The sequence below is a fragment of the Orycteropus afer genome, unplaced genomic scaffold (genome assembly GCF_000298275.1).
Source record: "Orycteropus afer afer isolate SDZICR_OR568_19922 unplaced genomic scaffold, OryAfe1.0 scaffold00252, whole genome shotgun sequence".
Lineage (NCBI taxonomy): Eukaryota > Metazoa > Chordata > Mammalia > Tubulidentata > Orycteropodidae > Orycteropus > Orycteropus afer.
Window position 1 is genome coordinate 2,992,101 of NW_006921839.1, and position 25,462 is coordinate 3,017,562.

The following is a 25,462-nucleotide window of genomic DNA, read 5'->3' on the forward strand; positions in this document are numbered from 1 at the left end:
CGAGTCGGCCCCGACTCATAGCGACCCCTCCTTGGGTTTCCGAGGCAGTATCACTACGGAAGTAGGATTGCCCAACCTTCCTTCCGAGGAGTGGCTAGTGGGTTTGAACCACCAGCCGTCTGGTTAGCAGGCAAGTGTCTTAGCCACTATGCTACCAGAGAGCAGCACTAGAGGTAACCAAAACAAGTTGATTTCTATCTGCCTGGAAGAACAGAGGAAGAAGGAGACTCAGGAATAGGAGGATGATAGGGAACGTGTGTCTAACTGCCTCCGTGAACAACTGCCTCCTTTGCCATGAGATCAGAACTGAATAGAACCCAGCTAACATTACCGAACATTTTGATAAAAGATTCTCTAGAAGAATCCTTATCAAAGGGGGACAAACACAGAACAGAATTTTAAATTCTCACAGACTCTGTACTTGAAAGCAGGTTTCCCACATGGGTGTCCTTGTGTTCCAGGGCACCACAAAAATTAATACTTTCAATTGGTCCAAGGTCTATAAACTAAGCATCAGGATGAAAAGATTTCTTATTAAACTCCACCCAGAGGTACCTGGACCTTACTTACCAGGATACATAAGGATTTTGGGTGGTTGGTATGCATGAAGGTCGGATGAACCCCTGGAGCTATTTCCCTGAGACGATCTTTATAAAGGGAGCTCTGGTGGCATAGTGCCTAAGGCATTTGACTGCTAACCAAAAGGCTAATGGTTCAAACCCACCAGCCACTCCTCAGAAGGAAGTTTGAGCAATCTACTTCTGTAGAGATACCGCCTCAGAAACCCAAGGAGGGATCATTATGAGTCAAATCGACTCTGCAGCAGTGAGGTTTTTTTTTTTTTTTTAAATCTGTATAAACTAAACCAAAAATATCCCCTCAAGTCTTCTTAAAACCAAACTATAGTTTAACTTAGCTTGTAAACAACGTCTGCTTGAGCATTATGGTCTTTTAAGGACTATCTATATGAGATCAAATTGAGGACAGCAATTCAAAAGATTAGATAGGAACCCTAGGGTGTGGTGAATTTATGTTAATGGGAGAAGAACAACTCAGAAAAAGGAAGATGAGAATGGTCGCACAACTTGAAGAATGTAATTAGTATCACTAAATGGTACAAGTAGAAACTGTTGAATTGGTATATGTTTGCTGTGTATTGTCTCAATAACAACAACAAAATAAATAAAATTATTTAAAAAAAGAGAAGAAAATATGCAACAGATGGATTCAGCCATGTTATAAAACAGTTTAAGCCTTTCCCAATATAGCATTGTTGTTGTTGTTATATGCCGTCGAGTCAGACCCAACTCATAGTGACCCCTTTTTGGGTTTCTGAGGCAGTATCACTACAGAAGTATATTGCTCCATCTTTCTTCCAAGGAGTGGCTGGTGGATTTGAACCGCCAGCCTTCTGGTTAGCAGTCAAGTGCCTTAGGCACTAAGCTACCAGAGCTCCCCCAATACAGTATAGGAAGTTAAAATGGATTCTCCTCTCATTGTATTTGCATTGAATAGCTTGACTACTAGCTGAATGGTTGGCAGTCTGAACCCACCCAGAGATGCCTCAGAAGACAGGCCTGGTGGTCTGCTTCTGAAAGCTCACAGCCTTGAAAGCCCTATGGAGTAGAGCTCCTTCCTCTGCACACATAGGGGCACCATTCATCAGAATTGGCTGGACAGCGACTGATGGACAAGACTGGGAAAACTTGTTTAACACATTCACCTCTCACTAGTCCTCTGCCTCCCGAATTATTTAGAAATAAAAATTCTATGATAAAATTCAGATTCTGAGGGGAGAGACAGAAGAATAACAGTAAGATTTGGGGAGAACCTTAAAACCTTTGCAGGGCCCCTGGGTGATCCTGGGTTGTACCCCTCATCATGGCAGTAGTTTTCGTCATCATTGAAAAAACTTAGTCTGTGTTTCAAGAGACCTATTTGTCTTGCTTGGGCACAGCCTTAATTCCTTTATCTGCTCTTGGAAGGAAAAAGCAGATAGATCGTAAGAGCAAGAACTGGATGTCCATCTCCTTGTTCTTCATTCTTCAGGCACACAGATGATGAGACTCACCATGAGCAAAGGGGTCTTGTCTGAAACAACTGGTCAGAGACATTAAGAGGGAGATGGAAGAAGGGAATCTAGATCCCACCTTATGAGTGGCTGCTACTTTCCTGGCAGGACTGTACATGGAGTGACCTCCCTTCCCTTGCACTTCCCTTCTCCCCTCTGTTCGCTCTTTTCTGACCTCCAATTTGGTCTTTGATAGTAAGAGGTCAGTATGTTTTCACACTTGGAAAATCTCATTCAAGAATTTTTGTCAATGGACAAGTCATAAGAAGTCCTTCCATTTTAGGGTTTGCTGACGTCACCAAGGAGGCGATAAATATCTGTTGATATAATTGGATGTGAGATTCAGTGTTGAGATAGCAGAACTTTGCCCCATGCTCTCTGGCAGGGGCCTATGATTTATGCAGGAGCAGAGGCAGCACGCAATCGAGCTGTCAAGAGAGCGTCAGCTTATTAGGCAAATGCTGCGTGGTTTCTGAAGAGGGTCGATGCTATAAAATCCCACTCCAGGCTCTGGTGTGGAGAAACTCGGAGCCCTAGCCCAGAGAGAGACTGAAGAGAGAGAGAGAAGGGAGAAAGAAAAAGAGACTGGGTACAGAGGGAGAAGGGAAGAAAACCTCCTGAGGGGGGCGGAAAAATCCGGAGACATCCCTCTGCAGAGAGGCTGCAGCTGCCGGGCTCACCTGCAGAAGCGCCTCAGAAGGTAGGGAGCGACTAGACCGAAAGGCGCCACCAACTTTGCGTTGCCTGAGTTGCCGCGGTGTGCGCCACGGAGCCAGCTGTCCCTGTGCGGGCGTGTGTACGTGTGCATGTGCGTGTGTGTGTTCGTTGACTGTGCCTCCAGGATTCCGACAGTAGCTGAGATGCAGCAAAAGCAAACTTAGACGGCTGCTCTTCTTTACCTGAACTGCCAGTTAATCCTCCTTGGCTGTAGAGACAAGCCTGCAATCGACCCCGCCTTCCTAGGGATGGCAGAAAGGGTAGGGACCGAGGGAGAGGAGGAGGAGGATGTGGTGCTCATTTGGAGGGAAAATACTGAGATATACGGAAAAGAGGGGTCTGAGCGGGTGAAATCTTAAATCTGTGCCTCTTCTCTAGCGCTCAGGGAATTAGTCTTGAGGATGGGTAGGGAGAGGACTCAGGTACCACACTTTCGGGGGGCTCAGAAGGAGGTGAGACACTCCAGCCTGGCGAGGGGTTGCGACTTGAGGCCGCAGGAGCCCCGTTTCTGCACACCAACGATCCCAACCCCAGAAGTACTCTTTTTTTGCTTCACCTAACAACCCAACCGCCTAAGTCCTGGACCTCGAGCGTCGGCACCGCGGACAGCGCCCGCTCTGGCCCTGGATGCCGCAGGAGCACAGCCTGTCTATCCGCGGAGTGTAGGACTAGACCTTCGAACGCATGTCCTAGTTGAGCTAAACTCTAACCAACTCTTTCTTTCTCTCTTCCCTTCTCTCATTCCTTTCCCCCACCTCTGTGCTGCAGCGAGCGCCCTTAACATGCGGCTACCCCTGCTCGTGTCCGTGGGCGTCCTGCTGATGGCTGTGCTGCCCTGCCCTCCATGCAGGGCCTTCCTCAGCCGAGGACCCTCCCCAGGCGCCAGGCAGATTCCACAGCAGCCCCAGCCCCTGGATTTCTTCCAGCCGCGGCCGCAGCCCGAGCAGCCCCAGCAGTCGCAGCCTCGGCCGGTCCTGCTCCGCATGGGAGAAGAATACTTCCTCCGCCTGGGTAACCTCAACAAGAACCCCGCTGCTCCCCTCTCCCCCTCCTCCTCGCCCCTCGCTGGCGGCAGCCGCCCCTCTCCGGACGAGGCGGCCGCCAACTTTTTCCGCGCGTTGCTGCAGCAGCTGCAGCTGCCCCGGCGCTCCTTCGACAGCTCTGCGCGTCCTGCGGAGCGCGGCGCCGAGAGCGCCATCGGCGTCCACCAGGAGGCAACCGAGAGGAAGAGACGGTCGGAGGAGCCTCCTATCTCACTGGATCTCACCTTCCACCTTCTCCGGGAAGTCTTGGAAATGGCCAGGGCCGAACAGTTAGCGCAGCAAGCTCACAGCAACAGGAAACTGATGGAGATTATTGGGAAATGAAACGGTGCGTGTGGCCAAAGAAATTCTGCATTTAGAACAAAAAAATTAATAAAAATAAATACAGTATTCTGAACCATAGCGCTGCTAATACCATTTGTTTATTTTTATATAGCTTGAAACATAGAGGATGTACAGCGAGAGAGCCTATAACCATTAATTAGCATGCACAAAGTGTAATCACGTTCAGTAACAACAAAAGAAATGTTATCTGTATTGTCTACTTTTAGTTTCCACTTCCAGGTTTCTTTAGTGGTGTTTAACGAGACTGCAGATAAGGGAGGAAACATTTTGGAGAAGCAGACAAAAGTCACCCAAATTGTGGTTTGAGATAAAGAGAATGCTGTTCTCATGATGGGTGGGTGGTGCAAAATCTGTAAGCTCTTTTGAATCAACTTTTTCTTGTAAACATTTCAATAATAAAACATCTTTCCAATCCTTCGTCAATTTGGTTGTGTAAGAGAATGTTGAATATTTATATTTTTAATAAAAGCCGCAAAGATAACCATGACTTCATGTTTCCTCTTAAATGCTCAGGCATGGGAAATGCTTAGCTCCTAGCTTTCTCCAAACTGTCTTCAGCACAAGCAAGCAAGCAACAAACAGACAAAGCCAGAACAAACAAAAACCACAAACAACAACAATAAAAACAACTACCTGCATTTTATTTATTACTATATTTCTAAACAGACAGACATATAATGTCAGTGGCTCACACAGACCTAGTCACCCTGGGTTCATCTCTGTACCTCAGATTGCAATTCCTTTGAGTGTGTTGATTTGGGAAGTTGTTTCCAGCTCTAAGACTTGGTAATTCACTAAATTAAAGATTGGTCCATAATGGAAATATTAAAATCTGATTAGCTATAAGACATAAAATAATTGGGAAAGAGGAGAAGGGTTGAGGCAGAGTATTCCTCCAAAACTTACTGCCAAAATGCCACTTTTTTTTTTTTCTATGAGATTCATTTTATCGGGATACTATTTGGACACCATAAAATGTCTTTTTGCTAAACTATTTCCCAATGCCTACTTGTATTATAAGAAATTCGATATTATTGCCACTTAAAACAACTAAATTTAATTGCTATAAAGTGACACTTGTGATAACTTTTCTTGTAAAAGATATTTTGATTTTTATAACTTCACAAATACCCTCCACATTTATTTATGTCTACGCCAACCTAATCATTTTCTTACCAATATAAACTATTTACTTCTATAATTGAATACTATATCTAATAAGTTTTAGAATGAATATACCTTTAATAGTTTAGTTATATCATAAAACATTCAACCAAATTAAAAATTCAACTTCAAATCTCATTTGGGAAAGAAAAACAACTAATTTGGATATATGAAGAAACTTCTCCCTGAGACACTCTGAATACACTTGACCAGTAGATTCATAAGAAAATTTGAAACATCAAATAAACCACTATAAGGCTACATTTTTAAAAACAGCATTTATTTAAGAATTCATGTAGAGTAGAGTCATATTTATGTTCTGAAGGAGGCCTTATGGTAGGACAATAAAGCTTGACTTAAATATATATGTATATGGGTGGGTGGGGGGTTGTGTGTATGTGTGTGTGTGTACATATATAAGTAAATACATGCAGTTGTTCTCAGTTCCCCACACTGGTTCCTCAGTGGATACATGAAAAAGTAGACAGTTTCCACCAGAAGTTCCTTTTAAATTAAAATGCCTGATAGCTAAATATCTAAAACTAAGAGTACAAAAAAAAAAAAAAAAAAGTCAAGAGAGATGTCCTAGACCTTCACCATCCTGACTATGAAAGTGTCACCAAATTCAAAGAACATTTCTGGATATACATTCAGTGGATCTATAATGGAAAAGATGAAACATTCGTTAAACATTTCATACCTTTGGTCAATGATTTATCTTTTGTCTATGTACTCCTAAATCAGTCACTTCTGAATTAACATTGAATTTCACTGACCACTTGCACTGTTAAAGAGGAAACGGAAAAAGAGTCACCAGTAATAATAAAAAGCCAGTGCCTATTAAAGACAAGAGAGTAGTGCCCACTTTTTTCACTGTTTCAATATCTACCACTTGCTACTGACACAGGCACATACATACCACACCTATAAATCCTTCATAATGTTACAACAACAAAAACAATGTTTCCCACAATAGATTTGCATAAGATCAAGTTTGTTTGTTTTTCCAATGCCATCTGCAACTATTTTCTCAGAATATTTTCTTTCAATGTGTTAGATAAGTCATTTGGAATTGAAGTTTGTGTGTTTTTCCTCCAGAAATCCTGTCCAGAGGTCTATTTCATCATCTGCATCGTATTAATTTCATCTGGATTCCCTGCTGCCTCTGTGCCTCTCAGCCAGACAGATAGAGGGGCAGCAGTTGAATGAACATCATTCACTCAGGGAGTTCAACCAGGAAAAGGAGAAGATGTGGCGAGCTGGCTCAGAATCAGCTTCATCCCTGCTCCCTGAAGCTGCAGCTTGTCCCTGAAGAGAAGGGGCCTCAACTCCAGTCTGTAACAGAAGAAAAAAAGAATTAGAGGATGAGGAGACTAGTCCTTTGCGGTTGGTCCAGCCACTTCTCCACTAAGGAAAAAGGATAATAATAATAATTATATGGCACATAATTATTATCAGGGATGAAAAGCAAGCTCAGGTTATCTTAGCTATGAAAGTGATTCACACTCATGATCCAAAAAGGGGTAAGGATATTGCATGCAATGGAGGAAGTTTCCTGGAAAAAAATTGTCCAGGCTACTGTACTATTTATTTACTCGTAAAAGTCCACTTGTATGACTTACTGAGATGAAAAGCATATTGAAACTAAAAGGAGTTTGGGTTTAGAAAAGCTTGCAGATTTTTTTAAAATCCTAATTAAAATAACAAACACAGTTAAAATGCTATTTTGGGGCTTCCTTCCCAGTCTGTTGTAGTCTGAAATCCCCACCAAAACCTATTCAGCAACACTTAAGCCTCCACTGACAGAAGCGTGGTGCCATTGGCTAGGAATTGAACTCAGGTCTCTGGGATGAGAGGCAAGAATACTACCACTGAACCACTACTCTGTGTGTGTGTGTGTGTGTGTGTGTCCTTAGTATAAGTTTTGCAAAACTGCAGGCTTAGTTTTGAACAAATCATGAAGGCATTAATTTCTCCATGAAATATGGTGGCATACTGCCTAAGGCATTTGACTGCTAACCAGAAGGCTGGTGGTTCAAACCCACCACCCAATCCTTGGAAGGAAGATTGGGCAATCTATTTCCGTAGTGCTACTGCCTGGGGAACCCAAGGAGAGGTCACTATGAGTCGGATCCGACTCGATGACAGTTTTTTGTTTTGTTTTGTTTTTTTTAATGTCAATATTTCTAAAGAGATAGCTACCTTTTATAAATACTTGACAACGATTTTTATTTTCAAGTAACTGATCAACCTAATCTCACAAATGAAACTCATTTATATGGATGTTTTTGGAACTTAATGGAATGCGAAAGAATAATAAAGAAATCTCATTGAAATACATTTTATGTACAAATCAAACTCCTTAAATTTAAAAGCACCATGACAAACATAGTTATTCCCAGGAAAAAACTGAACATAGACAGACATATGCTGATGACTTCACTCCCCCCACCGGATTAGAATTCCGTTGATTTCCAAGCAATGAGGTAGCCACATGCATTCAGCTAAGAGCCCGGATGATTTTATAAGCTGCTATATGAACGTACGGGAGCTCTGGTAGCATAGTGGCTAAGGCACTTGACTGCTAACCAGACGGCTGGCGGTTCAAACCCACTAGCCACTCCTCGGAAGGAAGGTTGGGCAATCCTACTTCCGTAGTGATACTGCCTCGGAAACTCAAGGAGGGGTCGCTATGAGTCAGGTCTGACTCGACGGCACATAACAACAACAACATATGAACGTACAGTGAGTGCCTGCACAGGCAAAACAAAACTTTGGTAAGTATGTTGTTTTGTTGCCACCCACAATAGATTAAGGAGAAAAATGAGTGCTTGGCCTGCACCATCCCAGATTTTACCCTAAATATATGTTTTAGGGGGATGCTTCGAGGCCCATAAAATTATCTCAAGTGTGTATGGCTTTGGGAGCATTATCCTTCTCAGTGCCTTATCTGCTGCCTGATAGAAAGTTAAGAAGGGCCATGAAATCTTACAAGCCACAGTGGAATACACCTATAGCACAGTTTTTGATGAAGTAATAGTTAACAGTGAGCAAAATGTTTTTTTTTTTTTTAAAGAATGTTACTGTATTCTGTTGGGAATCAATTAGATACCTCAATGTCCTTGAAAGTGAGGTGGAATAAACATCAGCCTGACAGAATCCTGTGCATATTTGTAAACTTCAAACTCTTCCTCACTCAGTAATGCTAAAACAACCGAATGATTTGGGTATATCATTGATAAGTATAAAAGACTCTTTTATACTCATTCTATATGTTTTTGCATTGTTTCCTTAAAGAGGGATCCGTGGTGTCACTGTGGTTAAAGCACTCAACTGCTAACCAAAAGTTCAGTGATTTGAACCCATCAGCCTCTCTGCAAGTCACCTATGAAGCAGTCACCTATGAAGCCCACAGCCTTGGAAACCCTATGGGACAGTTCTACTCTGTCCTATAGTGTTGTTATGAGTTGAAATCAACCTGATGGCAGGGGATTTTGGGGTTTCCTTGAAGCCAATTCCTAATCTAGAGGAAAGTTCCAAGGCAACTGTCCTAAAGTAACTATAGAGTAAAAACAGTTTGCTAACCTATTTTCTGTAGACAGATATAATCTTTGGGAAACTGCTGAAGTCTAACAAGCCATTGGAACTGCTCCTGGAATTTGTATGTATTGTTGTGCTTTTCTGTACTAGATCTTAAAACTTGTCTTCCATTGACAACTTAGCTGTTAACAGCCTATAACCTGCAGAATTTCAGATTAAATAGTTATGTTAATAGTTATATTAAATAGTTATAATTAAATCTTTATGTTGCTGGGTAGTTTTTGGATTCTCCTCCAACTATGGACTGATGCCTTTCAGAGAAGAAAGGCAAGTGACATAAAGGGGTCAAGAGGTACTGGGGTTATCCTGAATGTCCTTAAGTGACTGCACCATCTCCTTGGCCTTATTTATTTATATCAACTTTCTGACATACAACCCGTGTTAGCAAGGAAGTTCTATGCTAAGAGGCTTAGCCTGATTTTGAATTCCAGACCAACCACTTACTAGCTGCATAACTTGGACATGCTACTTATCCTCTCTGAGCCTTAGTTTTCTCCCCTATAAACTAGAAATAAGATCCTACTTCATGTTGTTGTTGTTGTTGTTATGTGCTGTCGAGTCGGATCCTACTTCATAAAGTTGTTAAAAAGACGGAATAAGTGATAGGCAGAAAGCATCTTGGACATGCTTCTCTTATGTTACGTGATTTATAAATGTTCATTTCCTTTCTTCATCTTTCTTACATCAGTAAAGAGGATCCATTGCTATGCACAATGATTTGGGAGATTATTTATCATGAGCTATTTACAATATAAAGGAGCTCTGGTAGTATAGTGGTTAAGGCATTTGGCTGTTAACCAAAAGGTTTGTGATTTGAACCCACCAGTTGCTCTGCAGAAGAAAGATGAGACAATCTTCTGTAAAGATTTATAACCTTGGAAACCCAGTGAGTTAGAATGGCTCAATGGCAGTGAATTTGGTTTTAGGACTGGTATTTACAATAGAAGGTGCCCTGGTTGTTCACTCGTTAAGCACTTGGCTCAAATGTCAGCAGTTCAAACCCACCACCCCTCTGTGAGAGAAAGATGTGGCAGTTTGTTTCCATAAAGATTCCAGCTTTGGAAATCCAATGGGGCAATTCTACTCTGTCCTATAGGGTTGCTATGAGTTGGAATTGACTCAATGGCAATGAGTTTGGTTCTGGGGTATTTATAACAGCAATGACCCCAAGTAAGGAAAGACAATTTTATTTGCCATGTTTATCTTTCCAGAAACTAGACATAATTTATATGATTTAATCCCTATAGAATGTTGTAATCTTGGTCATCCATGACCCTGTTCAGTGTTAGTTCTAAGTAGGCCAAATTTATATGAATCAGAATTGACTCAATGGCACTGAGTTTGGATTAGTTTTAGTAACTTGTAAAGGAAGGAGCCCTGGTGGCACAAAGGTTAAGTGCTTGGGTGCTAACCAAAAAGTTGGTGATTTAAGCCCACTCAGTGGCTCTGTGGGAGAAAGCCCTGCTGATTTGCTCTCATAAAGATTACAGCTTAGAAAACTCTATGGGGGAATTTTACTTTGTCACATGAGATTGCTATGACTTAACGGCATCTAGCAACAACAACCCGTAAAGGAAGAAAGAGTTGAAGATTGAGAAACTTCCTTTCCATAAACTGTTGTTGTTGTTGTTGTTGTTATGTGCCGTCGAGTTGGACCCGACTCATAGCGACCCCTCCTTGGGTTTCCAAGGCAGTATCACTACGGAAGTAGATTGCCCCATCTTCCTTCCTAGGAGTGGCTGGTGGGTTTGAACTGCCACCCTTCTGGTTAGCAGTCAAGTGCCTTAGACACTATGCTACCAGAGCTCCCTTTCCATAAGCACAACCCATCAAATCAAAAACAGACAACTATCTTATTGTCACCGTTGTTAGTTGCCGTCAAGTAAGTTCTGACTCAGAGCAACCCCAAGTATAACGGAACAAAAATACTCCTCGGTCCTTTGCCATCCTCACAGTCATTGCTGTGCTTGAGCCCATCCTTGCAGCCACTGTGTCAACCCTTATTGAGGGGGTCTTCCCCTTTTTTGCTTCCCCTGTACTTTACCAATCACGATATGCTTCTCCAGGGACTGGTCTCTTCTGATAACATGACCAATGTGCGAGAAACGAAGTCTAGTCATGCTCACTTCTAAGGATCATTCTGGCTGCACTGCTTCCAAGACAAGTTTGTTCATTCTTCCGGCAGTCTGTGGTGTTTTCACTGTTCTTTGCTGACACCACAATTCATACCCATCGCTTCTTCTATAGAAGAATTTCCTATAGCTTTTCCCAAATAGAACTACATGTGTGTGTATATGTGTGTGTGCGCACACGTGTGTGTGTGTGTGTGTGTATCTTCAAATAGTTTTCTAAATTAGTGGGAGGGGATGATTTTTGGCTCTTTTCCATCACATGAAATGCTACTTCTTGGGAGTATCAATGTACCATGAAGCTGAATGAAGGACAGAGAATGACTAGCACTGATCTGCCCTTGCTTTTGAGCTTGTCCTGGATTCCAGTTTAGTTTGAGAGAAAAAGAAAGGTGGACAAAAAATGGTGGTCTCATATTATTCCTAAACTTTTCATATTTTCTTCAAGTGACAACTCAAAGAACATCATCATTTAACACTGTGCTGTATCATTATGGGGCTTTAAATAACTTGACAAAAATGATTTTCAATCATAAAATAAAACTAGGAACAGAATAAGGAGAAGCATTTCCCTCAATGTCTCTGCTATCAGGGAGGTCCAATTTTGTCAAGATCCACTAGAGGCCAGCAGAAGTGAGTGATGTATCTTTGCTTAGAGGAAGGTCTATTTTTCTTGGATGAGTTTAGCCAGATGTTCTGGGTATTCACAAATCAGACTCACTCAGAAACACAAAATCTTTTTCCCGTTTGATTTCTTTCCTGGTACTTCGAAATTTTACTTTGAGAGAGAAATAAATTAGTCAAGTTACATTACTAGGATCTGTTTCATACATTCGAAGAAAAGGGAGCATGAGGCACTTCCACCCAGAACTATGTCACATACAGGTGTCACCCTTGACCAGATGTGTCATTTGGAGCCATTTTTATTGATGGGGACTAAGGAGCCTACATTTGGTCAGAAGGCTGTGGACCTCTGCCTCTGTGTGCAGGGCAGTTCGAGGTTATGGACAGAGTTTGTCTGGCCTGCACTGTGCAGCTGCATAGTATTTTGAAAAAGAAAATCAAAATTTGAATTAACAGCCAGTACTAAAAAATCAGGTGTCTTCGTGTTAAAATCTGGGTTTATGGGTTCTCTTTAGAAAGCAGGGCCTAATAGCCAGCTACCTGGAGGGAGCGAGTAGTTGGATTTGTGCACTTGGACCATGGTCACAGGGGACGTCAAGCTCAACTTGCATAACATACCACACAAAAACATTTTTCTACATTCTATTTTGGTGAGTAGTGACTGGGGTCTTAAAAGCTTGCAAGCGGCCATCTAGATGCAACAGTGGGTTTCTCGTCATCCAGAGCAAAGAAGAATGAAGAAAACCAAAGAAGGATGGAAACAAATAGTTCAAGGGACTGATAGACTGTGTGATCCTCAGCCTATATGACCATGAGACCAGAAGAATTATATGGTGCCTGGCTACCACTGTCAACCACTCAGAGGGGGATCAGTGCAGGAGATCCTGGATAGAGTAGGAAAACAATGTGGAACAAAACTCAAAACCAGAAAAAAAGAAAAAAAAGACCAGGTTTGCTGGTCTGATAGAGCCTGGTGAGACCCCTGAGATCACAGCCCCTAGTTACCCTTCAGGTCTGGAATTGAACTCACTCCTGTGACTTCCAGCCAAACAATAGACAGGCATATGTTCTGAACATTTCCATCAGGTAGGTACACTACTTGGAGCAATCAATCATGGGAGAACAGAAAGGCAGTGTTTGCGCAGGGAGACACCTTGGGGGGTGGGAAGATATGGGAGGGAAGGACACATGGAAGAAGTAACTATGGGGAAGAAGTGGAAAGAGAGCTGTTATATTGTAGGGAATTGCAGTCAATGTTATGAGACAAAATGGGTATGAACTGCTGTAGGGAAAATGACTTTGCTCTATAAACTTTCATCCAAACCATAATAAAAATCAAAAAAGAAAAGCAGGGCCTACACAGAGGGGCTTCATAACACCACCCTTGGGCCAGGGCTTGCTCCCACCATGCCCTATACCTTCTCTGCTCAAGGCTGGCTTCAGCTGTCATTTACCCTTGTGATTATATAGTTGCTATGCTAGAGTACACAGCCACTCCTCGGAAGGAAGGTTGGGCAATCCTACTTCCGTAGTGATACTGCCTCGGAAACCCAAGGAGCGGTCGCTATGAGTCGGGCCGACTCGACGGCACATAACAACAACAACAACATGCTAGAGTAAAATTAAGAGGAAAACAAAGTATATTTTTATGTTTCCATCTACCTTTTCCTGTTACCAGGCCTGCTTTTTTTTTTTTTTTTTTTTTCATTAGTGCTACCTTCATATGTACCCTAAAGGTACATATGTTTGTTGCTTCTAATAGGAGGTTATTTTTTAGTTGGAAGGTGTCAAAGAAAGTGGAGTGTCTGGCTTGACTTTCATGCAAAATATGACGATTTAAAAAAAAAAAAAAGCCAAAGTGCTTCTTGTGACAAGATTTTGACAATAATAAAAGGATGAAACTGCCTGCAAACTTCAACTGAGGGCAAATGAGTCCCTGGGTACTCAGCATGGGGAATAGAACTGTGTGCAGATTGGTGCACACTCCTTGTGTAGGGTTGGGACATCCAAGTACCCCTTTTACCCAAATGCATCTTGTCCCACATATCCACTGACTGAAAAGAACAAACCCGATGCTTTTTCAGCTACTCTGGCATAACTGTGGGTAGTGGAACTGAGGAGGAGAATTATTATTTTTTAAGATGGCTGAAAGTAAAATAGTGAGACCTGCAGTTCATTTTACACTGCCCCTAAATGTCCCAGGGGCCCCCTGGGTTGTCAGCATCTTCCCCAACTGTTCACTCTCTATACCACTCAGATTCTTACCCATTAAAATAGATCTGTTCTGTGTGTTCCATTCCCTCAGAATTATCCAAGTAAGCATAATCAACCTTCCAGATAGCATTTTACCTAGAAATGTGCATGTCTTACCCTGAAGGATGACTGTTGTAAGCAACTTAGACACTATGCTAAGAGGACATTGGGAGCAGTGGGGAATTTTGTGTATAGGCCCCACACTTAGGCTCCCATGTCCTCAATCTCTGACTAATGCTTGAAAGCCAATCACAAATTCCACCTGGTAGAAGGATCGGGTTACCACTGCATGTCAAATGCCAGCCTTCCCAGGCCAATTCAAAAGAACGCTTGTCCATTAGATGCTTGTCCATCTATAATGACGTCCCTGTGCCTCAAGGAATATGGATAGGCTTGTTGTTGTTGTTGTTGTTGTTGTTATGTGTCATCGAGTCGTCTCCGACTCATAGCAACCCCTCCTTGGGTTTCCAAGGCGGTGTCTCTACGGAAGTAGATTGCACAACCTTCCTTCAGAGGAGTGGCTGGTGGGTTTGAACTGTCAACCTTCTGGTTAGCAGTCAAGTGCCTTAGGCACTATGCCACCAGAGCCAGGCAAGGCTATATACTTGAAGCTACTAAGTGGGCAGCCACCCAGTACCCATCCTGCACCTGCTCCTCTGGGTTAGAAAATCAAAGCCAGATACTGGAAACAGGTGTGAGTGGGAGTGCTGAGGTCATGTTTAGAATGCTTATTCAGAGAGACCAAACCCAACTGCTGGCTCAGTTCCCTACTGAGCATTCCTGAACCCCAGGTTTTTGGATAGCATAAGCATTATGGATTCCAGACTGGAAAGGAGAGGACAACAGCCAAGGACCGGGGCCAGTCAGAAGCAAGAGGGCTAGAGAGTGCTAGAGGGAGGACATGAATGCCTGAGCAGTAACTGAGGCATGGTCTGAGACTCACAGCCAAGGGACTAAGCCCTGGTGACTGTAGTGGGCACCTGCGTCATCATGGATATTTCTCTACAGGATTGTACCACCCCTGCATGGTGGCAGGGATATATTAGGGAAAGTAGCACAGAGCTGTAAAATTATAGCACACTTTCTATGAATGCTAGAGGAAAGAGAAAAGAAGTATTCCCTTAGAAAAGTTCTAGAGGGAAAACACTGGAAAAAATTTCTTGGGAGGATTTATAACTGTATACACTGAGTGACTGACTGCAGGTGATGGGTGAAGGGAGCTGATTTGGGTTATCCTTTCTACTCTTTCCTACAGGGTTGCAGTGAGTCAGAATCTACTCTATGGCAGTGAGTTTAGTTGTTTTTGATTTTGCCATTGGCTGCTTCCTTCTTGCCAAGGAAAGAGCAGAAAACAGAGTAGCTTTTACAAGGCCATGAAACACTTTTTCTTAAACTGGAAGATATACAGTGCATTTAGTTTTTATTTTTTTCAAACAGTCTATTGCTGTCAAGTCCACTCAGACTCATGGCAACTCCATGAGTTTATCTGTCCTGTGTTCCATTCCCTCAAGCTTATCCAAGTGAGAGTAATTAATCTGGTAAAATGAATTGCAACTAAGACATTAATGCTATAGAGCAGAACTGCTCCATATGTTTTTTATTGGCTGTGACCTTATGGAATGCTATCACCAGGCTATTCTTCCACAGTGCCATTGGGTGGATTTGAACAAACAATTTTTTGCTTAGTGGCCAAGTGCAAACCATTTGTGCCACCAAAGGACCATTTAAAACATAATGTCTAGGAATTGACAGGGTCAGGGTAGGGAGCACGTTGTGGAGAAGCTAAAATATTGAAATCACAACCTGGCAAAAACATAAAAACCAGCTTTCTTCTCAGGTAAGGGCCTGACAGTTGTCTGTACAGGGTCTGTGTGAGCTTTCAGTCTCTTTGAAAGAAGAAGTGAATTAATTATATCATTAATTAGATAATGAGATTATATCAGTAATTCCTTGAACACAGGGGCTTCTTTGCCTTGTGCTAGGCAAATAGGCCAAACAGATTCTCCTCAGCAACTACATGAGGTCAATAGTATTATGTCCAATTTATCAATGAGAAAACTCAGACTCAGGAAGGTTGAGAGACTTGTTCCAAGTAACTATAAGATAATGATTTTTTTTTTTACAATTATTAATAGTAACCACAGATCCAAAGGGGAAAGAAGGCAGCTAGTGCTGATGACCCTATGAGACGTGACAGGTGACAGGGCAGACCAGTCCAGTGGAAGTCAGAGAAACAGAGAGAAAGAAGCAGTCTGGTCAATAACGTGGGGGTGCAACTGAACAGCTGGGTCTATATTTGAGGTGGACACACATATCTGCAAGCAGTGGAGACCTAAAAATGACCCATTTTTGCTGTGTGATGGATGAGCTGAGCAGATGGATGCCTTGATCACATTCATTTTTGCTTCTGTCATATCAAGTCAAGTGGAGTGGCAATTCAGTCACTCTTAGACTCCAGATTAGCCTCTGTTATATTACACAGATATGTCCCATGGTACAAGGCAAGGAATCAGAAGGTACCACATTCTCAGCCACTCTGTGGTTCAAAACGCCCTTATAAGTTACTCTCTGTGATCTTCAATTTCCTCAACTAAAACAATGCCTATTGTACAAGGTTGTTGTGAGGTTTAAACAAGAGATTCTCTGTGAAATGTAACACACACTAGTTAAAGCTACTTCCACCCGCCACATGACATCCCTTTTTTTAGATGCTGTAGTACAATGGGGAGTTCTGGTGGCATAGTGCCTAAGGCATTTGACTGCTAACCAGAATGCTAGCAGTTCAAATCCACCAGCCATTCCTCCGAAGGAAGATTGGGCAATCTACTTCAGTAATACTGCCTTGAAAACCCAAGGAGGGGGTCGCTATGAGTCAAAGCAACTTGTTAGCAGTGAGTTTGGTTTTGGTCTGGTAATACAATGGATTGGTTACTTCTTGGTCTGTAGTAGGAGAATAGGGGCAATCCATGGATATCACTGAAATACATGAAGATACAAAGAAAACCACAGGGTGCAGAACACTAACCAGGGTCTTAGGATAAATCAGAATAATAAACAATTGAAGCTCACAGGAAGCAAAATTCAACCATGAATTCTAGCTATGTCATAACAACATCCCTGGAGAGCTTTCCCTTGTGACTATGGTCCTGTTTTCATGTTATTGTAGCTCTGTAGGCACAGGTTACCAGGGGAAATGAATTCATTACACTGTTTACAATCAATTTACATTATATTTCCCTCTTTAAAATGGATACATCTATTTCAACTCCTTTTTAAAGTATTTATTTAGGATGCTATCTGATCCTGAAAAATATACTCTACAGTTTTATTAATATTAATATTATTATTATTATTATTAACCTAGTAAAGCTCCAAATTAGGATGTCACCTTCCTATCCTGGAAGATGTGCCAGAAAAAGAAAATTGCTGTTGTAGGATACAAATGAAAAAAATATATATTAATATATAATTTAGTATAATAGATGCATTAAAACTTATTTGTTAGAAAAACCTCACCCCCTCCACAACTTTTTTTCCTATGCAGTTGAGCCTATAAAAATGTCTTCATCTCTCTATTATAACTTCTCATAATTTCCAGGATTATTAAGTTCTGGACAATGTTATGCTATAAATGTAGGCCAGTTTTAGGCCCTGATCAGTTCTCTGTCTATTTTTATCAAGTTGAAATTCCAAATGTCAGGGTGTCAGCACACCAGCCATTTGTAAGCTTGAATCTCCTAAGCTATAAAACATGAAGCAATTGCTCTCAGTAGGGGCTTCTGTTTGAAAATAATTTGACACCCTGAATCCTTCAATTAAATTTAGAGAACATAGCTAAATTTTCATTCATTTTGATTTGTTTTGGAAAATTAAATAGATCATTTCAAAAAACACAGGACCAATAGTCACACTCACGGGAAATCATGTTCTTGGTCTCCACTTTTATTTTTGTGAAATGTTCTATAATATCTTGTAAAATTAATCTAGCTCAGAAAATAAACTTTTCAGCCCCCTGTTGTTGTTGCTATTTGCCATTGAGTCAGCCCTGACTCATAGCGACCCCTCCTTGGGTTTCCAAGGCAGTATCACTACGGAAGTAAGATTGCCCCATCTTCCTTCCGGGGAGTGGCTGGTGGGTTTGAACCACCAGCCTTCTGGTTAGCAGTCAAGTGCCTTAGCCACTATGCTACCAGAGCTCCTTTTCAGCCCCCTAGCCATTGGCATCTCTACCTCTTAGTCTCTGAGGGCAGCTGGAGTTCATGTTTGCCTTGATATCAGAACGAATGGTTTGGTCTCAAAGGTCATTTGCATGAAAACAATTCTAGAATTTTTGCACACAGCACCTCTGGAGATATAGGACTTTGAACTGGCTTCTTCTCCTTTAAACTTTGGCCCACTGTTCATCCTGACTTAAGGAAATATGAATATTTTCAAGCGGACTGAATCTTGGGGTGATGAGAAATTTGATGAAGTCTCAGATCTGGGGAGGTCCCTGGGTGGCACAAATGGTTTGTGCTCAACACTAACCTAAAGGTTGGTGGTTCAAACCCACCCAGCAGCTCTGTGGAACAAAAGGCCTGGAAATCTGCTTTTGTAAAGATTACAGTCAAGAAAACCATTACAGCCAAGAAAACCATGTGTCAGAATTGACTCAACAGTAATGGGTTGGGTTTTTGTTTTTCAGGTCTAGGGACATTTGTGTTGGTTTCTGAGAGTCCAAGAAATAAACCCTGTGCGGTAAGAAAGGGAAAAAGCTTTGCTAGGTTCCTGCCTATCTTTTTAACCATTTAAAGCATAGGTCTTTCTTTATTATTATTATTAGAATGGATTTTATTTTCTTCTGGAAGCACCTTTAAACCTCATAGGGAAAAACATTTATAGATTCTGGGTTGATGACTAAAATGACCATGGGTTGGTTTTCTTTGGTGATCCTTTCCCCATGGTTACTGCCTGTAAAAAGCCACTGCCCTTGACCTCCACACATCCCCTCTGCTATTTTAGAGTCAAGGGCAATGTGTGGGTGACCCACATTGTTCCTGAGGCTCTGTGTCTGGGATAACGATATGTTAGATAGAAAGAATTTGGACATTTAGGGCGGGGGTAAGGAGCCCTAGTGGCACAGTAGTTACACTCTCAGCTGTGAACCAAAAAGTCAGTGGTTTGAATTCATCAGCTGTTCCTTGGGAGAAAGATATGGCAGTCTGTTTCCATAAAGATTATAGCCTTGGAAACCCTATGGGGCAATTCTACTCTGTCCTATAGGGTTACTACAACATTGCTATGAGTCAGAGTCTGTTTGATGTCAGTGGGTTTGAGGGGGACAGGGGAAGAGACCACTAGGCATTTTCTTGTCAACACTTGGGCTGGGAACCATCAAACTTCAGGCATGAGAAAAAGCCCAGTGTCACTGGTTCATCGACAGGGTGGCTTTTGCAGTTCTGTTGAAAACTGGTTTAGATATGACAAGGGGTGAACTAGGTCACATCTATGTCAGTAAGATGTATAGAGCTATTAGCTCATAAAACAATTTACATCAGAACTAAAAATAGGGGCACCACAGAACAGTGACAACTAATCATCAGATCATAAAGTGCAGCCTAGTCACTTGAAAGCGCCAGGCACCTCAGCCATCCTGGCTTTTGCCATACTTGGCCATGCATGTGGCTGGAGCAGGAAGGGGAGTTAGGCTTGTTGGGTTTAGACCATGAAGACTTCCTAATGGCATGCCACCTGGAATGCCTTAATGATGGTCAGTACCTTCCTCCTCTAGACCCCTAACTTTTACATTACTTTAAAAGATAGCACAGGAGCCCTCGTGGAACAATGGTTAAAAGTGGCTATTAACCAAAAGATTTGCATTGAAACCCACCAAGAGCTCTGTAGGAGAAAAGACCCGGAGATCTGCTTTCATAAAGATTACAGCCTCGAAAAGTGTATGATGAAGTTCTACTCTGTTCTATAGGGTCACTATGCATGAGAGTTGACTCAGCAACAGTACACAACAGCAACAACAAAACATAGCACGTATGAATGAGGACCCTCTCTTTAACAAATGAACAAGTAAACACGGGAAAAGGAGAGATATACAAGAATTAAAAATAAAACAAACTTGTCTTGGAATCAATTCTTCAAGAAAATGTAACAACACTAAATCTGAGTGCTCCTAAACAGAGTTTTAAAATGCATGAGGATAAAACAGATAGAATTGCAGAGAGAAATAGGGAGGTCCATAACTGAAGTCAAAGATTTCAAAATTCCTCTCTCGTAACAACTGATAAAACAGGTAAACAGAAAATCAATAAGGATATACCAGATTTAAACAACACTGATCAGTCAACTGACTTAATAACAGAGTACATTTCACCCAACAACAACAAAATACATAATCTTTTCAAGTGCATGTGGAATATTCATCAAGGCAAACTATATTCTGTGCCATAAAACAAATCTCAATAAATTAATAAGTACTGAAATTATATAAAGCATATTCTTTCTTTACAATAAGCATTAAACCAGAAAGCAAACATGTATGGAAAATCTCCAAGTATCTGGAGATTAACACCACTTGTCTAAATAATCATGAATCAACCACAAGAAACCACATGGGAAATTAGGAAGTAATTTGAATTAAAAGAGATGAAAATACAACATATCAAAATTTGTGGGATACTGCTAAAGCAGTGATTAGAAAAAAATTTATAGCACTAAATGATTTTAAAAGAAAGACTTCAAATCAACAGCCCAAGTGTCCATCTTAAGAAACTAGAAGGAGAAGAGAAATTTAGGTCAAAGTAAGCAGAAGGAAGACAACAAAATAAATAAAGAAAGAAGAGAGATAAATGAAATAGAAAATAGAAAAAAAAAAAATAGAGAAAATCAATAAAGCCAAAAGCTGGGTTTTTTTTTAAATATCAATAAAATTGATAGTCAAAACAACTTTGAAACCAGAACAAAGTTGAAGGACTTATATTATCTGATTTCAAGACTTACTATAAAGTATAAAAATCAGAACAATGTGGTATTAGCATAGGGACAAACATACCCATCAATGGTACAAAAGATAGAGTCCAGAAATAGACCCACACATATATGGTCAATTGAATTTCAAGAAAGTCAACAAGATATTTCACTGAAGGAAAGAATAGCTGTTTCAACAAATAGTGCTAGAACAAATGGATAGCCATATGGGGTGGGGAGAGGCTTGTATGCACAAAAATTAACTTAAAATATATCTTAGACTTAATGTTGGTGCCTGGCTACCACTGTTAACCACTTGAAGGGGGATCAGTGCAGGAGATCCTGGATAGAGTGGAAAAACAATATGGAACAAAACTCAAAAATCATTAAAAAACAAAACAAGTTTGCCGGTCTGATAGAGCCTGGGGAGACCCCTGAGATTATGGCTCCTTGTTACCCTTCAGATATGGAATTGAACTCAGTCCTGTGGTTTCCAGCCAAACAACAGACTGGCAGTTGGGCTGAACATTTACATCAGATAGATACACTACTTCAAGCAATCAGTCATAGGAGAACAGAAGGGCAGTGTATGCACAGGGAGACAACTGTGGGGGGAGTGCATGGAAGGTTAAAGACACAGGAAAGATGTAACTACAAGGAGGAAGTGGGAAGAGAGCTGTTACATTGTAGGGAAGTGCAGTCAATGTCATGAGACAAAGTGTGTGAACTGCTGTATGGAAAATGAATTTGCTCTGTAAACTTTCACCCAAATCACAATAAAATTTAAATATATATATAGATCTGGTGGTGTAGTGCCTAAGGCATTTGACTGCTAACTAGAAGGCTGACAGTTCAAACCCACCAGCCACTCCTCAGAAGAAGATTGGGCACCATAGAGATATTGCCTCTACATAGTTTATATATATATCCTAGACCTAATGTAAAAGCTAAAGTCATAAAAATTCTAGAGGAAAACATGGGAGAAAATCCCAATGATCTTGAGTTAAGCAAATATTTTTATTAAATATAATGCAAAAAAAAAAAAAGAACATATAAGCCACAAAAGAAAAAAATAATAAATTGTACTCATTAAAACTAAAACTGTTTGCTCTTCAAAATATATTAAGAAAATGAAAAGGCACACACAGACTAGGAGACAATATTTGCAAAACATTTATCTGATAAGGGATTCTCTCCAGAATACATAAAGAACTTTTACAACTGTAGAGGATGACAAACAACCCAATAAAAGGTAGAAAAAAGATGTGGGCAGGTACTTCACCAAAGAAAATATAAAATGACTAATAAGCACATGAAAAGATGCTAAACATCATTAGTCATCAGGAAAATGCTAATTAAAACCTCAAGGAGATATCATACACAAATGACAAAATTTTAAAGGCTGATACACTACTAAGTGCTGGGTGGGATGTGGAGTAAATTCTCTTACCTTGCTGGTAGAAACACAAAATTGAAGAGCCACCATGGAAACTTCTCAACTTAACTAAATTTACCACAAAATCCAAGTATTTACTCAAGAGAAATGAAAATACACATTCACACAAACACTTCTATGTGAATGTGCATAACAGCTTTATTTATAATAGCCAAAGCTGGTACCAACACCATCAGCCAATTAAGTAGATAAATTGTGATAAATTGTATATATCCACACAACAGAATACCACTCAGGAATGAGTTACTGAATGTGCAACAAAATGGATAAATCTCAAATGCTTATGCTAAGTGAAAGGAACCAGTCACAAATGCCTATATACTGTATGATTTCATTTACATGACTTTAGAACTGATAAAATCATGGTGACAGCAAATGCCTGTGGTTGCCACTGGCTAGGGTGTAGGGAGGGGATTAACTACAAAGGTGCACAAGGGAACTTTTTTGAGGTGATGGAAATATTCTATAACTTAATTGTCGTGGTGGTTATATAACTTTATATATTTGTCAAAACTCACTGAACTATACATTTACAATGGGTAAATTTCAGTGTACATACACCTCAGAAAAGCTGATTTTTAAAATCACTTATCTTTCATTTCTTCATTCACCTAATAGTTTGTGACTACCACTAATATGTATCATAAGTCTTTGCTCTTGTGGGCCATCAGGTCCACAAAGACTTTAAGTTGAAGCTGATTTTATAGCATCTGAAGGAGATGGGTGGTGCAAATGGCTATTGTGCTTGACTGATAACTGAAAGGCTGGTGGTTCCACTCCACTCAGAAGTGCTTCAGAAGAAAGCTTGGCAAACTACTTCCCCCCCCAAAAAAAATAGGCATTTGAAACCAATATGGAGCTCAGTTCTACTCTGACACATTGTGTCACCATGAGTTGGAGTCAATTTGAGAGTAACTGGTGGTTGGCCTTTGATAGGGGAATAACATCTGTGTAAACATTCAGCATTCAGCTAAATGGGTGTCTAGTAGAAGATTTGGGAAATGGGGATTTTTGTAAGAGTTTCAAGACAAGAAATATATTTTTGAGAAAGGCAATGGATTGTCTGTTTCACTGAGTGTGTTATTATTGTCACTCGTAATGATTTGTGTCAAGCCTAGGTCCTTCACTGCCCACACCCAATGAAAATAGCCTGAAACAAATTATTAAGTTGTTAGCACTAAATTTTTCACTGTCAAGATGAAGGAAGACTGGGCAATCTACTTCCATAGTGAAACTGCCTTGGAAACGCAAGGAGGGGTTACTATGAATTGGATCTGACTCGATGGCAGTGAGTTGTTTTTTTTTTTTTTTTGGTTCAGATGTTGTAGAAAACTGTTCATTGGATTTTTGTTGTTAGGTGTTGTAGAGTCAGTTCCTACTCATAGCAATCCTGTGTGCAGTAGAATGAAATACTGCCTGGGCCTGTGCCATCACCATAGTTGCTATGTTTGAGCCAAATAGTCCTTCATTTACTGATGAGAAAACTGAGTCACACTCAGCTCTTTCTCCTAATTTCACTGATCTTTCCACTGCCCCAGACTTTGGCAGAATTTGTACCCAACTTGTTTGTCCGTTTTCAGGCTTGCAGAGTGGAATGCGAAAAGTGGGCATTCTATTCTCCAAACAAGGAAGCCCTATAATGTGGTAAAGCTTTAAGGTCTCCTAAAACTACAACTTTATGCTCCAGTGAAATGCATGAGATTAGACCTGTGCTTCTTCATAATGGCGGCAATTGCAGAAATTTCAATGCCAAAGCCCCATTTTCAATGCAAATGGCTTGGTTTGGGGGGTGGGGTGGTCCTCTGACCTTGAGGCAGCTGCCATGGTCCAGCTCAAATATCAGCCAGAGCAGCTGCTGAGTTAATCCCTCAGAGTAGGAAGACATTTCTCCAGAAACCTCTGTTCCCTGCACAGCTCCAGTGAAATGGCTTTGACAAATTCTTCAGTGCAGGGCCGCTAAGCTGCATTGGAAAGAGAGGACGGGGAACAGAGAGAGGGCTCTCATGGCTGCTGCTCCCACCTCTGAAAAAGTTTAAGTGCCACATCTATTCCCAATAAAGAGCCTAGTTGTTCACAGGGAGACAGGGGAGTCCTTGCAGAAACAACCAGGTTTACTTTGCGTGTAAGGAGTGTACGAAAGGGAGGGCAGTGGAGTAGACAGATTGGATTGGAAAAATGACCACAACAGGGCCTGCCAAAGAGAAAAGCCTTCCAGAGTCTGCTTTTCAGGGCTGAGAACTGCCTTTTCATACCCTTCTCGCCACTTATCATTGCCCTGTGTTCTGAGGTTTGTGTCATTTTTCCAAAATGAACCGAAAAATAATGAAGTGTATCAAATGCTATTTTCACCAAACTCTGTTCGAATTGTCTGCTGTATGCAGACATGGAAGGAGGGTGACTCGCCAGTTAAATGCTAGTTCACATATAGGGGCTTTGGACAGTGTGACCTATGACCTCTTTCACTGGGTATTCTGGTGAAAAACTAGAAAGGGTGGTGGGAATCACAACTTTTTATCAGATTCAAACTCTCCATACCTTCTTGAAAAATTATTTTTCCTTAGCAAATGAAAGTGTAGACTCAACAAGGCTTCTCTGATCTAATTTAAAGCAGAAAGAACCTCATTCACCAGCAGTAGGGGGATCTGATATCTGATTCTTGCCATGTCCAGTTCCTAACACATATCTGCATATATGCTTGAGTGAACAGAGAAGGTAGAGCTTACTCAGAGTCAGAAATCGCAGGCGGCAAAAGCAAAGGGAGGTCTCATTGTAAGAGCAAGTATGTGGGAAGCATTGGGGAATAGAACATTTGACTTTTTGAGAGGTTTGCAGCTCATTTCATGGGAGTTGAAGTGACTTGGAAGATCAGTAAGTGAATCTGAGATGTCCGTTTCTAAGGCAACATCACTTCCACACATGGGAACATAGAGTAAGAAGAGGTAAGCCCAGCAATGAGTCAAGAAGAACTTTGCATCACATCCTAAATGTTCAGGGAAAGACTGATGATGAACTTTGAAATTCCAACAAGTGCACCTTCCACTGGAAAAATATTAATCTAGGGAGCTGGGTTCTGAGGTGGTAAGGTGAATGAGCCTTGCAGAAA

General features: G+C 41.1%; 2 protein-coding genes across 2 annotated transcripts in view; one reads left to right on the plus strand and one right to left on the minus strand.

The window, feature by feature from the left end:
* The first annotated feature begins 3,570 nt into the window (after positions 1-3,570).
* Positions 3,571-4,155, plus strand: CRH (corticotropin releasing hormone). Its single transcript, XM_007949729.1, has one exon. The coding sequence runs from the start codon at positions 3,571-3,573 to the stop codon at positions 4,153-4,155; it is 585 nt and encodes a 194-aa protein (XP_007947920.1).
* Positions 4,156-5,925: 1,770 nt separating this feature from the next.
* TRIM55 (tripartite motif containing 55) overlaps positions 5,926-25,462 on the minus strand; it is a 79,465-nt gene continuing 59,928 nt past the window's right edge. Inside the window, exon 11 of the mRNA XM_042782171.1 lies at positions 5,926-5,999. Within this exon, the coding sequence (XP_042638105.1) occupies positions 5,926-5,999 (74 nt within the window). The remainder of the gene's footprint in view (positions 6,000-25,462) is intronic.

What these genes read in the sequence shown, in the direction of transcription:
- CRH (XM_007949729.1), top strand. Translation starts at nt 3,571, where the DNA reads ATGCGGCTACCCCTGCTCGTGTCCGTGGGCGTCCTGCTGATGGCTGTG.